General features: G+C 53.2%; 1 protein-coding gene across 2 annotated transcripts in view; it reads left to right on the top strand.

Moving 5' to 3' along the window:
- Positions 1–117: 117 nt before the first annotated feature.
- Positions 118–15,034, top strand: part of SIK3 (SIK family kinase 3) — a 59,498-nt gene continuing 44,581 nt past the window's right edge. Inside the window, exon 1 of one of the 2 annotated variants that reach the window (XM_054087158.1) lies at positions 118–330. In XM_054087158.1, the coding sequence (XP_053943133.1) occupies positions 151–330 (180 nt within the window). In that variant the 5' untranslated portion in view covers positions 118–150. The remainder of the gene's footprint in view (positions 331–15,034) is intronic. The other variant, XM_054087156.1, reaches the window with a different exon arrangement.

Below are 15,034 nucleotides of genomic sequence, written 5' to 3'. Positions count from 1 at the left end.
CTCGGCCAATGAGCGCGGGCGGCGGGCGGTGATTGACGTGCCGCCGCGGCGCCGTGGCGCGCGTTGCCGTGGCAGCGCCCCCCCCCGATGAGCTCACGCGGTGCCGCAGCCCCGCGGGGGGGAGGGGGGGGCAGCGCTCCTCGGTCCAAGATGGCGGCGGCGGCAGCGAGCGCGGGGGGGGCGGCCCCGGCGCCACGGCTGCCCCCGGCCCCGCCGCCGCCCCGCGGGCCCGCCACCGCCCGCATCGGCTACTACGAGATCGAGAGAACCATCGGCAAGGGCAACTTCGCCGTCGTCAAGCTGGCCACGCACCTGGTGACCCGCGCCAAGGTGAGGGCCCGGCCCGGTACCGAGGGGGAGGAGGGAACCGGGGAACCCGGGCCCCGGTCTGGGGATTCCGAGGCCCTCAGGAAGCCCTGGCTGTGGGTTTTCCAGGCTGGGAGGAATTCCAGGTCTGGGTATTGCAGCCCTTCTAGGGATTCCGCTTTTCCAGGTACCCCGGGAATTCCTCTTTCTGGGGGCTTCGAGGGCTTTAAGGAATTCCAGCGCTGAATATGCCAGGGCTCACAGGAATTGTTCTTTTTTGGGTACTGAAGGACTCTGAGGAAGCCCTTTTTTGGGGTCTTCCGGGGCTTTAAGGAATTCTTCTTTCTGGGGTCTAATAAGGCTCCAACGAATTCCAGCTCTTGATATTCCAGGGCTCCTAGGAATCCCTCTTTTTGGGTCTTCCAGGACCTCGAAGTATCCCTCTTTTTGGGTCTTCCAGGGCCTCGAGGTATCCCTCTTTTTGGTTCTTCCAGGGCTCCTAGGATTCCCTCTTTTTGGGTCTTCCAGGGCCTCGAGGTATCCCTCTTTTTGGTTCTTCCAGGGCTCCTAGGTTTCCCTCTTTTTGGGTCTTCCAGGCCTCCCAGGAATTCCTTTTTTGGGGCTTTTCCAGGCTTTTCAGGCATTCTTCATTTTTGGATCTTCCAGGCCTTGAGGAATTCCTCTTCTGGGTCTCCTTGGGCTCAAAAATTCTTTTTCTGGATATTCCTGGCCTTTCCGGAATTCTGATTTTTGGGGTCTTCGAGGCCATGCAGCAGTCATGGGGGATGAAGGGGGTTGCTGAGGGTTCGAGGTCCACGCTCCGATCCCGGCCGCTCGATTCAGCCCTAGAACGTGGCCGGTGAGGAGCCGCACTGCCCTGTCCTGCCCAGCTCTGGAGTGGGCCTGTCTGCCAGGACAGGCAGCTGTGGGAATGCCGGAGTCTCCTCTGGAAGCTGTTGCAGGGTGAAAATGGAGATGGAAGCAGTGCTGGGATGGGAAGGCAGCCGGGAGCGTGCAGGCCTGGGCTGAATCCCGCTCGCCCTGCGACTGTTGCTGCCGTGGTGGCCTCGGAAGCGCTGTGGATGGAGGCCTTGGAGCTGGGATCAGCCGGTGTGTTTTCTCTATCCTCGCATTGTATCGGAAGATCCGTGTCAATCCAGCGTTGCTTCCATTTGTTAAATCTCTGGCTTTTTGCCCAGACAAGTAAGGAAAATTAGTTCCAGGGGCTGTTTGGAAATCAGTCACCCAACGTCTCCGGGATGGTTCCCTTTGGAACTGGGTTGTGTTTCCCTGTCGCGGATAATCCAGCATCTCCTCCTGTGCCATTGGGTGGTGGATGCTGCACTCTGCCTTATGCTTCCGCTGCTCTTGTTCAGGCAGAGCTGAGCTGAACACTTGTGATGGAAGCGGAGCGATCGGTTTGGATCCTTCCAACTTGGGAGGTTAATCCTTATGGGCAGAAGTCACTCCTGTGGCTGCAAGTGGCGTTCCCATTTCCAGCCTCCCTCCTGGAGCTGGGGCTGCTTTGGAGCAGTGCTCACTCCGAAGTTCATGCGATTCCAAGGTGGAGAGCATCCGGTGCTTTGAAATGGTTGGATTTTCCAAGTAGCAGCCAAGCGCACACAAATTTTACCTGGAATCCTGTTGGGATTGAAAGGAATTTGTCTGGAATCCATTGGCAGGGCTGGATTTTACCCATTGTTTGTGGATGATGGGAGAGGGTGCTGAGCTTGCCAAGCTCGTGCTTTGCTCCACAGTGGTTTTCCCTCGTTCCCATGGCTGTGAGGTAGCCCAGGATAATAGGTTGTTGGCTTTTGGAAGTGGCACTGCTCTTTCCCAGTGGATTTAGTAGTTGTGCCACTGAGCGGAGCGTTCCTGCAGTAGTGCGTTCGGCATGCTTGCATGTTCCCTTGCGTGGAGGAGACGCAGTCCTTCCCAACTCGGAGGGCTCTCTGAGACTGGGGAATACCTGTGCTGGAGCAGCTGCCCTCTGCTCGGCTGTGCCAGGCCAAGCTGGAATAGCTCGGAGCTGAAACCTGACCTGGAAGTTTTCTCTACTCCGAGGTCAGATTTTCTTTCAAATCTCAGTCCGGGAAGAGCAGCGGGAGCGGATGGATTGTTCTTTGCCTACAGACCCTGTGTGGTGCTCCAGTTCTTTTCCCTCTCCGATGGAGCTGCTGCTGCTGACTCTGGGCCAGGAGTGGGGAAGGAGAGAGGAGCTGCTTGTCCCGGGCTCTGGGACTTGTGAAGCTGCAGGGGAAGTAGTGGTATTAAATGTGTCGGACAGGGCTAGTCTGGATGGGAAAGTGGTTTGGGATGGCAATGGGAAGACAGCCTAACGTTCCCTGGAGCTTGATTTCATCATGATAACACTTGGGATGGTTTGACTGAGTGGGAATGCTGCGAGGGAACAGAAAGCCTTGGGAAAATGGTGCCATGCTGAGACCTGAAACAATCCTGTGATCACAAAATGCAGCAGGATTGCTGGCAGCCCCTTCCGGAGGGGATCTGTTCCACAGAAGCTGCATGTAAGAGTTGGTCCATGTTCCAGTAGAGCAAAACCCTGTGCAGACTTGATCCCACGTCCCATTCCCTTGGAAAAAGCTGCTTTGCTCCACACGGGCCCTCCTTGGGTGCTCGTCTGATGTCTCCACAGGAATTCCAGAGTGAACGTCTCCTTAAGCTTAAAAATACATCATGCTCTGTCCCTTTGGAGTTTTTCCAGGAGGTGGGATTCAGGACTGTGAGGGCTGGTGTCCGTCGCTGCTCCTGTTGGAGAGGTGTTGAAGTCCACTTCCATTTCCTATGGATGTTTCCCAGGTCAAGCGGACTTTGACATGACATCGGAAGATAACAGCGTGATCATCTCATTCCTGGCTTGTGTCCCCTTTTCCCAAGGAAAGAAAAGCAGGGAATAGTTTGGTGCTGGGATTTCTCCATCTGCTTTGAAATTGAGGAGCACATTTGTTTCCGGAGAGGAAGAGAACACGTGTGGTGCGCTCTGATGGTCCATGGAACCCCACTCCGATGGTCAGATGTGGATCAGCAGTGGTGGGGACACTGACACACAGGGGTGTTAATCGCCCTGAGGGGCAGGAGGTGTGTGTGCATGGTTGTCCCTGGAATGGAGGGAATGGAAGGGAACAGGCAGTTTGTGTGAACCCTGCCAGCGACTGACATCAAGTGGATGGTGAGGCTGATCTGGAGCGTTGTCCTGGCTGGGCGGGAGCTGGAGTGGCTTCTCTGGCTGGGATTGATGGGCACCTGGAGGAGATCTTTCTGCCTGCTCCCTTCTTCACTTCCCGCCTCCTGTCCTGTCCCCCCCACCCCCCGCCCCAGTCCTCTATCTCTTCTCAGCTGTCACAAGAAACCCTTCCTTGTTCCTGTTCTAAACCCTCCTGAGTGCCCCACTGCAGAATTGTTTTTCCACACTTCCCGCTTACAAATCATCCCAGGGACTTCCTTAGACCTTAGAGCAACTTCCAGTATGGAAAAGGGCTCCAGGGAAGCTGGGGAGGGGCTCTTGATCAGAGAGGGCAGGGATAGGGTGAGGGGGAATGGTTTTCAGCTGAAAAAGGAGAGATTGAGATGAGATCTTAGGAAGAAATATTTTGCTGTGAGTGGTGGCTGCCCCATCGGTGGAGGGGTTCCAGGCCAGGTTGGATGAGGCTTGGAGCCCCTGATCCAGTGGGAGGTGTCCCTGCCTGTGGCAGAGAGTGGAACTGGATGGGCTTTGAAGTCCCTTCCAGCCCAAACCATTCCATAGTTCTATGATTCCAGCTCAGTTCAGACGGCGGATGGGTGTTCAACCGGATGGAAGTTGTTCAATCCCGGTGCTGCTTGTTTTGCCACGAGGGCCTCACAAGGTCACCACTTTTTAATTGTTTTCCTTTCTTTTTCAGTGTTGGGAGATCTTCCCCTGTCCCGCTGCTGGTCCCTCCTGGCCGTAAGAAAGGCCGGTAGTTGCGGGTCGCTAATTCCTTGGCATCTCTTCTCCTGCTCGCGTGCCCTTTGTTCTCATTGTTTGTCTGCTGCAGGAGAGCTGTGTTTTCATTCTCATTTGGTGGGGAGGTTTGGTCAAAGCCTAAAAGCTGGGAATGGGAGATGAATGCAGGAGCACGATTCAGTTTGAGACCTGGCTGCTGCTGCATCAGTCTGGCAGTGGGAAGAGGTGGGAATGGGGCCGGGAGAACCAGTGGGTGGTGGGGATGCTCCTGCAGGGAAAAGACGAACCAATGGACCTGGGCACGTGTCCTGTGTGAGGAACAGCCCAAAAGGGCTGTGGTAATTAGTACCTACTGTGTTGCTGTTAGCTTAATTGCAGGGGGATGTGGGTGCCTCTCCTGTACCTCTTCCACCTGGCTGCCTCCCACCTCTTTTCCAGTATCCCTTCCTCCCAATCATGTGTTGGAGCTTCGGGGCTGCCATGGATGAGGCCAAGTGAAGCTGTGGGAGCAGACCAAACACCAGGCAACGGGGTGGTGGTGCTGCTGAGCTGGGGCAGGAATTGCCCCTATGAGGAAAGAGAGCAGGAAGAGGATTGACTGTGGTGTAGGAAGGGATCAGTGCCTCTTTTTCTGGTAGATAGCGCAGAGGTTTTGTGAATGCTGCGGAGGCCTAATTAGGGTTTCTAGAGCTGTATCCTCCTCTGTGCTTGACGAAGGAATCGCGTTAGAGGGAAATAAGGAAAGAGCTGTGTGTTGCCAGGAGACTGGGCTCCTCCCGTATTGGATGTTTTCATGGAGAAGCAGCAACTGTGCGTCTTTCCCCACGTCCTGTACCGGCTGCGTGTGATCGCGATAGAAACCTGCTGGCCTGAGCAGCTCAACTCCTCGTGCTTTTGTCAGGACAATTGTGTAATGGCTCCATATTCCCCCTTGAAATGAGACTTCAGGAAGAAGCTCCGACATGGCCAGCAGTGTGGAAGTTGCAGTTTGTAGTGGAAGTTCTCCATGGCTGGAGAGATTCTCATATGAATTGCAACTTCCCCTTGTGAGTGTGGTGGGTGCTGTGGTCCGTCATTCCTGCCTTCTGTCCATATGCAATTCCCTCCGTCCGTCCATCCTGCCATCTGTCCATCAGTCCAGCGTTGTCTGCACAGCACAACCGAGACGCTGCTGTCAGCTGAATGTCCACAAGCAAGGGTTAAGCTGACTCAGGCGTCTCCCTGTGGAGCCTGGCAGGTCTAAGTAGGGCGATTTGGGAACTCTTAAGCCATTGCACTCGTTTGTGACAGACCAGGCCCTTTCCCTGATCCCGATCCAGGGTTTAATGCGCTGCTTTAACACTTAAGATGAAGAAACCGCTGAAAACTGATTCATCGTTAGTCACCGTGTGTCTTTTTCTAGCAACTCCGACCCCGAGCCTGTGTGGCTGAGGCTGAACCTCGCCCTCCCTGTTAAATGGCCATCAAAGGGGTTCCACAAAAAGGGAATTGTGTGGCTTCAGCCAAGTTTCAAAGCAGTCGAATCATTCTATCCCACACAAACAAACTCCCACACCCAGTGGAGCTGACACGTTGTGCTCAAAAATAGTACAGCGATTGCTTGCGTGTGTTGGGGGAGCCGAGCTCCACTCATCGGTGATGTTCAGAGGATGGGCAGGAGATCCCGGAACAGCCCCGGCACCAGGTGGATAGTCAGCTTTCCCAGGATGTTCGCTGCCATGCTTTGCTGGGTGCTATCCTGAGGTGTTTAATTCTGACACACACAGGTCCTGATGGTGCTGGAATGTTGCTGGTGCTTCTGGTTATCCCAGCAGTCTTTGGGGACAATGCCAAGCCAGGGTGGCTCAATCCAGGTGTGGGCTTCTCCTGACATTGAGGATCTGTCAGGAAGACTTCCCCAAACCAGGCAGCCGAGCCCTGCTGTGGCCCTCTGTGCTCGTGGAGTTGGCATCTTGGCTTGTGGGTGGATGCAGTGCCTGGCCTGAACTCTGGTGCTGTGGAACGCTGAGGATGCTGTGGTACTGACCGTCCTATTTAATGGTTTCTTTGCGGTCCGGTATCTGTTCGGCGTTTGCTGCATTCGTGTATGATCTGGCAATTGGAAGCTCTGCCTTCAGCTTCTTAAAGCATCTGATTGCTGTTACAGTCCATTAATTATCACGTCTCAAAGATCATTTAGAAGAAAAGGAGTCTCTGTAGGGCATCAGCGTGCGACTGTGGGCCAGGAGCTGGAGGCTGGGGTGGTTTGACAGGGAGCCAGGCACAGGGCGACTGTCAGAGCTCCATTAGGATAGCGCACGCCTCGGCGCTGCTGGGAATAGAAGAGAATGTGGGGCCGCGGCAGCAGATTAAAGTGTTTCAATTAAGGGCTGGGTTTGGAGGCTGCCGATGTCTGCTGCCTCTCAGCAAACAGATGGAAGCTTCGTGCCTCCTTCCAATAACTTTAAAAATATGGTCAGTCCTGTTGGAAGTGACTTGGGATGAGGCAGATGAAGGGAAGCCCTTTCAAGGCACAGAAAGTGCACATGGATTTCTGCAGGGCAAGCTTTCGTAAGGTTTTTCCTTTCCTCAAAAGATCTCTGACTCTCCAGCTGGCTTCTCTTCAGGAAAGGTTTTAAGCTCAGCTCGAGGCCTGGGATCACTGCTGCCTTGTAGGTACGATGGTCCTGGCAGTCACCAGCTCTATTGCGGAGCTGTGTTAGCAGCTGGTCTGTCTGCTGTCTGCATTGGGAAATGTCCGCTATGTGGGCTTGTGTGCTGCTGTGATGGCAAGGGGATCTGGTCCTTAACCTTGTCTGTAGTTTCCTTTGTGCTGGAATAATTGATGCTGCAGGAAAATGTTTGCCTTTTGGCCCGTAACAGCCTGGCCACGTTTCTGCACTTCCCGAATTTTAGTCTAAGCTCAGTAGCACCGGCAGCCTCTGAAGCTGGAAAGGGTTTGTCTGTACACTTGGTCTTTCCTCTCCAGACGTGCTTGTAGGAAATCCTCGGGCTGTGATTTCACGAGTGGCTCTGTCAGGGTTATCGGCTGGGCTGGAGCGCTGCTGATGAGTTGGGTTCCTGGCAGCACATGCAGCGCCTCCCGGCCGAGGCTGCTCCTGACCTGCACCAACTCAGGCAGTGCCTGCTTATGCAGGAGCCCCATGGGCTCGGCAGGGAATTGTTCTGGCCTGCTTTGGAAGATGGGAAGGATAACATACTCCTGCAGTGCCAGTAAGGTTTCCCCTTGCTGGGTGGGATAACGAGCCGCTGGAACTGGATAGGCTTTGAGGTCCCTTCCAGCCCAAACCATTCAATGATTTTAACATTTGGCTTCCAGGGCCATTGTTTTTCACCTGAGCCACTTTGGGAAGTGTGGGATAAAAAACCCAGAGACTTTTCCTTCATGCTAGTTTGATGGGCTGCTTTGTGTTACTGGAAATGAAACACTGAGTTGGTGGAGAAGGGAATCACGGTGGCTCCCTCCTAGCGTGTGCTGCAGCGTGGGTGCTGTGCGCCCACTACCTGGCACAGCCGCAGGGTTCTGTGCTCCCTGCAGCAGCTGAAGGGCACAGGGAAGCCTGGACTGAGTCAGAACCAAATATTAGCAGTTTTCCAGCTGAGGCTCCCTTTACCCAGGAAAAAGCCCAGGGAGGGACGACTGGAAGTATTTTCGCACTTAGCAGGTGATTCTTCAGTGTCTGAGTCATTTGTGACACTGTGGGCTTTCATCTCTGCTCTGTTGTGTGCCTGCTGTTGGTCCCAGTTTGGTGCCGCAGTTGGAACTGGATTGTGGTTTTCCTGGACCGCTGAGCAGTGGGAAAGCCAGTCGGGAGGTTGGTGGCTTCACGTGAGCTCAGAGGAGAATACAGTGGTTTAGCAGTTCCAGAGCAGGATTGGAGTCTGTGCCACTGTTTTTTTTAAGACAAGGATGGGATGAGAGTGATAAATTCTCCTTTCGGTAGATCTTCAGAGTGCAGTCCCCAGCCGGTGGGTTTCCTGGAGAAACACCCTCCTTTGTCCATCTGTTTTGGTGGCAGTGGTCACTCTGGCATGCTGTGCTCCAAATCCAATCATGGCAAGACAAGCAGTTCTAAAACAGTGTTTTGGAAGACAACTTGGTGGAGCCCGTGAAACAGCACTGGGTTTGCAGCAGGTGTTGTCTTTGGGAAAACCTCAGCTGGGAATCTTGGAGCTGCTTGAGAACACATGGAAACCAATCGTCCTTGGTGTGCAGGTGCTGTTTTTTCTGGAGACACTCGGTCGGTGGGGAACTGGCAGAGCCTGTGAAAGTGTCAGGGATTTACTGACTGCGCTTCAGCATCTCCAGGAGAACAGGAAAGTGGCTGCTGGTGTTTCTGTCTAAAACATGTTGCAGGAATGGCAGGCCTCGAGTTTGTGTTTGGCTGGAGGATGTCGGCGTGCTTTGCTCTGAGCAGAACTGCATATTCTGTGCTGCAGAATCCGGGTTTGCAGAAGTCCTGCAGGAGCCCTTGCATCTCACCAGTCAGCGTGGAGTGTGAGCTGCTGTGAGAGCATGTCTGGCAGCAGGGACTCGGCGCTCCAAGGTTGGCCGGTGGGTTGTCCTAGGCCTGGGATTATCAGTTGTCTCAGTCGCAATCTGGACAGGCATGCGTGTTTTCCTTCTAGAGCAGCATTTTTGGATGGTGATCAAATTTCTTGACCTTTTATAGGGCTTAATTTACAGGCAGATGGATTTAGGATGCAAGATCAGCTCTTCAGAAGTGTATCAGGTCTTCCATGTCCTGAGAAATCTCGGATGGAGCACCTAATTAGTATAGACGAGTCAAGGAGAGATTTGATTTGATAGTGGTGTAGCTAAAGTTGAATTGGAAGATGCTGCTGGCAGAACGAGCAGGGAAGGACAGCGTGTGGCCGAATCTGTTCTTCGTTTGGGTGATGTGGATGGTGGCGGGGTTCCTTGTCGCCGCACGGTTAAGCGGCACTGTGCGAAGCATCTGTGGTTTGTAGTGCAGCAGGAAATCAGTGGGGAAACGCAGTGTGTCAGAGCTTTCACCATGGCAACAAACGCTGGCTCCCAGCACAGGGAGACAGGAGTGGGTCAGGTCTGTGCGGAGCGAGGTCCAGGCCCTGTGCCCGCACCTCTCCCAATCCTGCCCTGTCATCCCTGGGCGGGAAGAGCTCCCTGCGGTGTCAGGGGCTGCTGAGGTGATGCTAAACTTCAGGGTCTGGTGTTGGGGAGTGGAAATGAGCTCTGCTGATCCTCTCAGTGCTTTGGCAAAGCCTCCGAGTTGGTTTTTAAAGACTGTGGTGGATGTGAATGTTTGACAGACTCACAGAAGTTGTTCAGTTGTTTCCCTTTCCTGGATAATTGTTAGTGAATAATGGTGAGCGCTTGTACACAGCTCTGTATGGCTGGGCCTGATTCAGTTGCTTCATTCTCAGACTCTTTGATTTGTAAACAGTCATAGAATCATGGAATGGTTTGAGTTGGAAGGGACCTCAAAGCCCATTCAGTTCCACCGTGTGCCATGGGCAGGGACAGCTCCCATAATCAGGGGCTCCAAGCCCCATCCGACCTGGCCTTGAGCACCTCCAGGAATGGAGCAGTCAACACTGCTCTGGGCAACCTGTGCTGGCGCATCGCCACCCTCACATTGAGAAATCTAATCTAGGTATCCATGGGCTGCATCCTGATGGCACGCCATCACTTTGTTGGTTTGTCTTCTTACTCCGTGTATTCCAGCATTTTCAGCTCCTCAGTGAGGTTGGCCAGAAAAGGATTGAGCAGCACCAACATCGGCATTGACACGGGGAGGAGCTGTCTCTGCTCCTGTTGCTCCAACAGCGTCTCTCAGCGTTTTTCCTCCCTGCATGGCGTTGCCATTCCTAGCCTGGACCCAGGTCATGGCGAAATAAATGTCAATGGGCTCGGAACAATGTGGCCACAGAACTGATGCTTAGAAATTGTTTTCCTCCTAATTGAGTGGGTTATTAAAAGGTTTTGGGTGCCAAAACAGCATTGAAATGGATTCAATGATTCCTGCTGGGCTCATCACAGGCTGTGGCTCCAACATTGCTGTTGGGGTGTCAGTTCTGTGGAGCACAGATAGGAGAAGGGGGGGAAAAAAGCAGCTTTAGAAGATCGACGAGAGCAAGATTGTTTTATAAATTTGCTCATTCCTGTCCTCTTCCCTTTGAATCTCTCCTTGAGGCGAGAACTGCAGCTGAGGGAGAGATTTTCTCTTTATTGTGCTATCTTTTACCAGTATTTTCTCTGCTTTATTCCCTGCTATACGGTCTCACAGCATCAGAACTGGTATAACTGTTCAGTTGCAGGTACAGGTTGTTCCCCAAACACTGCTCACAGTCACGTTTCCTAAATAAACACGCGATCGGAAGCTCCGTCTCAGAGCTGCTTGTGTGGCACCACCGCTGCTGGCTGTGCCCGGAGCAGCCTGGCTGCCACGGCGCATCCCGTCGTGACGTGCAGCACTGACCAGGGCTGGGCACCTCGGCCTTTGGCAGGGAAACGCTGCTTCCTGGCGGATTTGCATCCCAAGCCCTAAGTCAGCAGTTTGGGGCTGGGTGCCCTGGCTTGTAGGGGTGAGTCATCATCCAAATAGCCACCTCGCCCGAACACGAGGAGCTCTGTGGAGGTACCAGCCCGACTGTTTTTGAGGAGTTCTGTGTCTCTGAGGGAAACAGCAAACCGGGCTTTGTTTTCCCACGTGTAGAGCTCCAAACTGGAAAACATTATGCTGTATTCTGTGGGACTGGACTGCCGCTCTTGCTGCCTGGAACAAAGCTTTGCTTCCTGTCTTCCCAGTTAAGATCCTGTCAGGTTGGGGGGAAAAGTGATTTGGGCAGAGGGGATGCATTTCCTTGCTGGGTTCCAGAACAAACACTGCTCCACGGAGTCTCCCGTGGTGCCTCTGCCATCTCATGGGTGGAAACCTCAGCTCTGCATCCACGTGGTGGTGAAATTCAGTGCCTGGGACGCTCCAGCTGTTTGTTAGAATAGAAATATGAACTCTCAATTGAAATGGTGGTTAAGGTTACTTTTTTATTTTATTGCTAGGCTTTGTTTTTTTGTCCTGTTAAATACATTTCTATGTTTTGAGCGGCAATTCTGATCTCGTCTGCAGTTTGATCCTGCAGTTTCCGTTGTCTGCACAGACACTGGTGCAAACAGCTCTGTTTGAGCAGTGTTAGGAAGCTGCTTTGTGCTGAGCTGTCTGTGGTTTGGCGTTGTTAGACTCTTAGAAACCTGGGGAGCTGATGCAGGGCTCGAGGAGGAGCAGCTAATGCTGTGTGCCTTCAGTGGGGGCAGCCCCTTTGCCTGCCTGCATGCTAGCCCCTCCGCAGCCCAGCGTGCCTTATGTTTGGGAGAGGATATCCCCGGCTCCGGGTGGTGAACGGTCTCCGTCACATGGGAAACCCTTGGAAGCTTGTGTGGGAAAAGCACCTCTGGCTCCACTTCTGTGTAGACTTATGGAGTGGTTTGGGTTGGAAGTGACCTCAAAGCCCATCCAGTTCCACCCCCAGCCATGGGCCGGGATGCATCCTACTGGATCAGGGGCTCCTCTCCCTTCCCAGATCTCCTTAAACAAAATGCTATTGTGTGGCTTTGATTTGCTGCCTGGAAAAAAATCAAGCTCCTTCTGCTCCGATGCAGCTTGACCCTTTTCTTCAGCAACCTGTGCTCATGGGAAGAGCAAATCCCTGTGCAGGGCAGCAGAGTGTGCCTGTGGAGTCCTCCAGCTCAGAAGTCATTGTGGTTTGCTGGCTGCACCCGAGGATCCATCATGGGTGTGTGTGGTGCCTGTGGGTGGGTGGGAGAGAGATGGGAAATGGCATCTACAGGCTAAGGAGGGAGGGGATGTGCTGCCTCTTGTGTTGAAGCTGGGGTTCTGTGTAGGAAGGAACGTCAGATTTGTATCATCAAAGCCTGAAAGCAAGCGGGAACATGATTTTGTAGCCTAGTGATGAGGGAACTCCCGTGGGAGGGGATAGGCATCAGCTTCCAGCTGTGCTCCAGGGACTGTTGATGTGTTTTGTGTTGAACTGCTGGATAAAGCAGGTCCAGAGCTGCCGTCTCACAAAGAAGCCCAGGAGTTTCTGGGGCACAGTTGGAGGGCATGCTGGGGTGGGTGGGTTTCACCGACGTTGTCTTTGCAGATGGTCAGGTTTAGGGCAGGGAGCTGGGTTGTTTGCAGCTGACTGCAAGCTGCTGAGATACTGTACCTTGGTGAGTTAATCCATCTCTACTTACCTGAGCCCTGCATTCAGATGTGGAGTCCTCAGCACAGGAAGGACATCAATCTGTTGGAGCGAGTCCAGAGGAGGCCACAGAGGTGAACTGAGGACTGGCTGAGAGAGCTGGGGTTGTTTAACCTGGAGAAGAGAAGGCTGTGGGGAGACCTCAGAGCAGCTTCCAGGACTGAAAGGGGCTCCAGGAAAGCTGGGGAGGGGCTCTTGATGAGGGAGTGCAGGGATAGGATGAGAAGGAACGGTTCAAAGCTGAAAGAGGGGAGATTGAGATGAGAGCTTAGGAAGAAATGTTTTGCTGTGAGGATGGGGAGGCCCTGGCCCAGGTTGCCCAGAGCAGTGGTGGCTGCCCCATCCCTGGAGGGGTTCCAGGCAAAGTTGGATGGGGCTTGGAGCCCCTGATCCAGTGGGAGATGTCCCTGTCCGTGGCGGGGAGTGGAACTGGATGGGCTTTGAGGTCCCTTCCCACCCAAACCATTTCATGGTTCTCTAACTGCCGGTATTACCCACCCACAGGAGCATTGCCGGTCTCTGCCAGGGCAGTACAACGTGTGCAATCTCCAGCCAGCCAAAGGTGTGAAGATCATGGTGTGTTAGACATCTTGTGCCAGAAGCAGAGGTGGTTATCAAGAGCTGCAAGCTGTGATGAAGGACCAGTGTTGTTTAGGTCTCATGAGTAAGAACCTTCCTTTCACTTCTGACTTAAGTATTCAAATCACTTAATGAGAAAGTGATTGATTTGAAAAATTAGCGTGGTAGGGAACACGGTTTCCAGTAAAGCTTAAACCACCAGTTCATGAGAACCTTCTTGGGGGGAATCCTGCTGGATATTTATTGGTACAGAAACCCAAACTGGAGGCGCAGCTCAGGAGAGAGAATATCCTTTAATTTGGTATTGTTTTAATTTGGTATTGGTTCATAGAAGGTGGAGGTAGGAAGGTGGCTGATGGCTCGGCGAGGTGTACAGACCTAACTGCTCGCTCTCAGGAGTGGAAGCACTGAGGGCGTTGTTGCATAAAACAAGCCTGATCCTGTAACCTTTTGTTTAGATAAAAGATAGTATTTGGCAGTGACCTGCAGTTACAGCGCGTGGCGACTTAATGAGCCCTCGCTGTCTGGCTGCCCGGCTCGGCTGGGAAGGTGTGCGAGCGCAGGAGCGATGTGGCACCCTGAGGGCAGGAGGATCTGTCACCGTAAAGGGATGTGTGCGTGGGTTTATGGCACATGAGCTTTGTTTCCAAGGTGGTGTTCTGGCTCGCTTCGAGCTTTAGGCTCTGTGGAGGCTTCCTCATCCCTAGGGCTGGTCCTTGCTCCTCATAGCCAGCCTACTCCCGACAGAGACTTCGATCCTTGGCATATGCTTTGCAGTCGAGCAGCCGCTGGCAGGGCTGGTGCTGGCTGGGCATCCAGCAGGCTGTTGGGCAGGGAACGTTTGGGTGAGATGGATCATCCTTGGCTGTGGAGGAATGAAGGTTTTCCTAGCACACACCAGGCCCTTGTCAAGAAGGCAATCGGCTCATGCAGGAGAAGAAGGGTCTGAGCTTTATATAACAGATCTGTCGGCTTGAAGGCTGCGGAAATAAATGTCACGAGTGAGCTAGAGGCCAATTCCAGCAATACATCTGCTGGCATTCAGTAAGAATTGGAACAGCTTCGGATCTATCCGTGTGCTCTCTTCATGGCAGTACTTTTTGACAGACCTGAATGCAGTTGAGGAGGGGTGCCAGGAGGATGTGTGGCATGGGAGGAATTCCAGCTTCCATCCCATCGAGGTGGATTTGCCGCCTGTCTTCCCGTCTCCCAGTGGAATGGTGATGCAGGGAGCTGGCTCTGCTTATGCACTGTTGCGTTTCAGGTCATAAAGTGTGATGGGATCATAAAATCAAGTTGGAACAGGGAGGACACGAGCTCATTCTGTAACCCTTGGTAAAGAACCATGTGTAGAATCGCTGTGGAGCTCAGTCTTTGTAAACGAACATCCTTAAACCGCCCCTGCACAACTGGGTTCTAACAGGGCACTCGCACTCTTGGCCACTGCTTTGGAAGCCTGGGCACGCATGCATGCAATGTAGGATTCGTGCTATTTTCAGCCAAGACTGCGTTGTTTCCCTCTATTTTTCTGTAGGTGAAGAGCTTCAGCGCTCCAGCAGAGCCTCCGTCAGCTTCCTGTAACGCTTGCAGGAGCGTGTGAGTGCTGCCGTGACAGGCATGTCTGTGGATGCAGTGAGAGTGGGGCAGAGCTGAAAACCTGCCTCAAACATCATCCTCTTCGAGGTTCAGTGGCTGGGAGGTGTCCCTGCTGCAGTGAGTTCTTACATCTGAGGTGGTTTACATCTCGCTTTATGCTTTTTATGGCTCTTACCTGGTCGTTTTGTACCACAGCTGATAACTTATTGATGCTGCTCCTCCTCCTTTCCCCACACCTCTGCAGTGAGGTGCAGCGGAGCAGGATGAGTAATGCTTTTTCAAGAAGCGCTACTCTAACCTTTTATGCTGGATGCGTAGAGTGAACGCTTTAATCTCTAGGTTTTCCATTGCATCGGGATGACT

The sequence above is a fragment of the Cuculus canorus genome, chromosome 23 (assembly GCF_017976375.1).
Source record: "Cuculus canorus isolate bCucCan1 chromosome 23, bCucCan1.pri, whole genome shotgun sequence".
Taxonomy (NCBI): Eukaryota; Metazoa; Chordata; class Aves; order Cuculiformes; family Cuculidae; genus Cuculus; species Cuculus canorus.
This window is presented reverse-complemented; position numbering and strand designations above follow the sequence as displayed.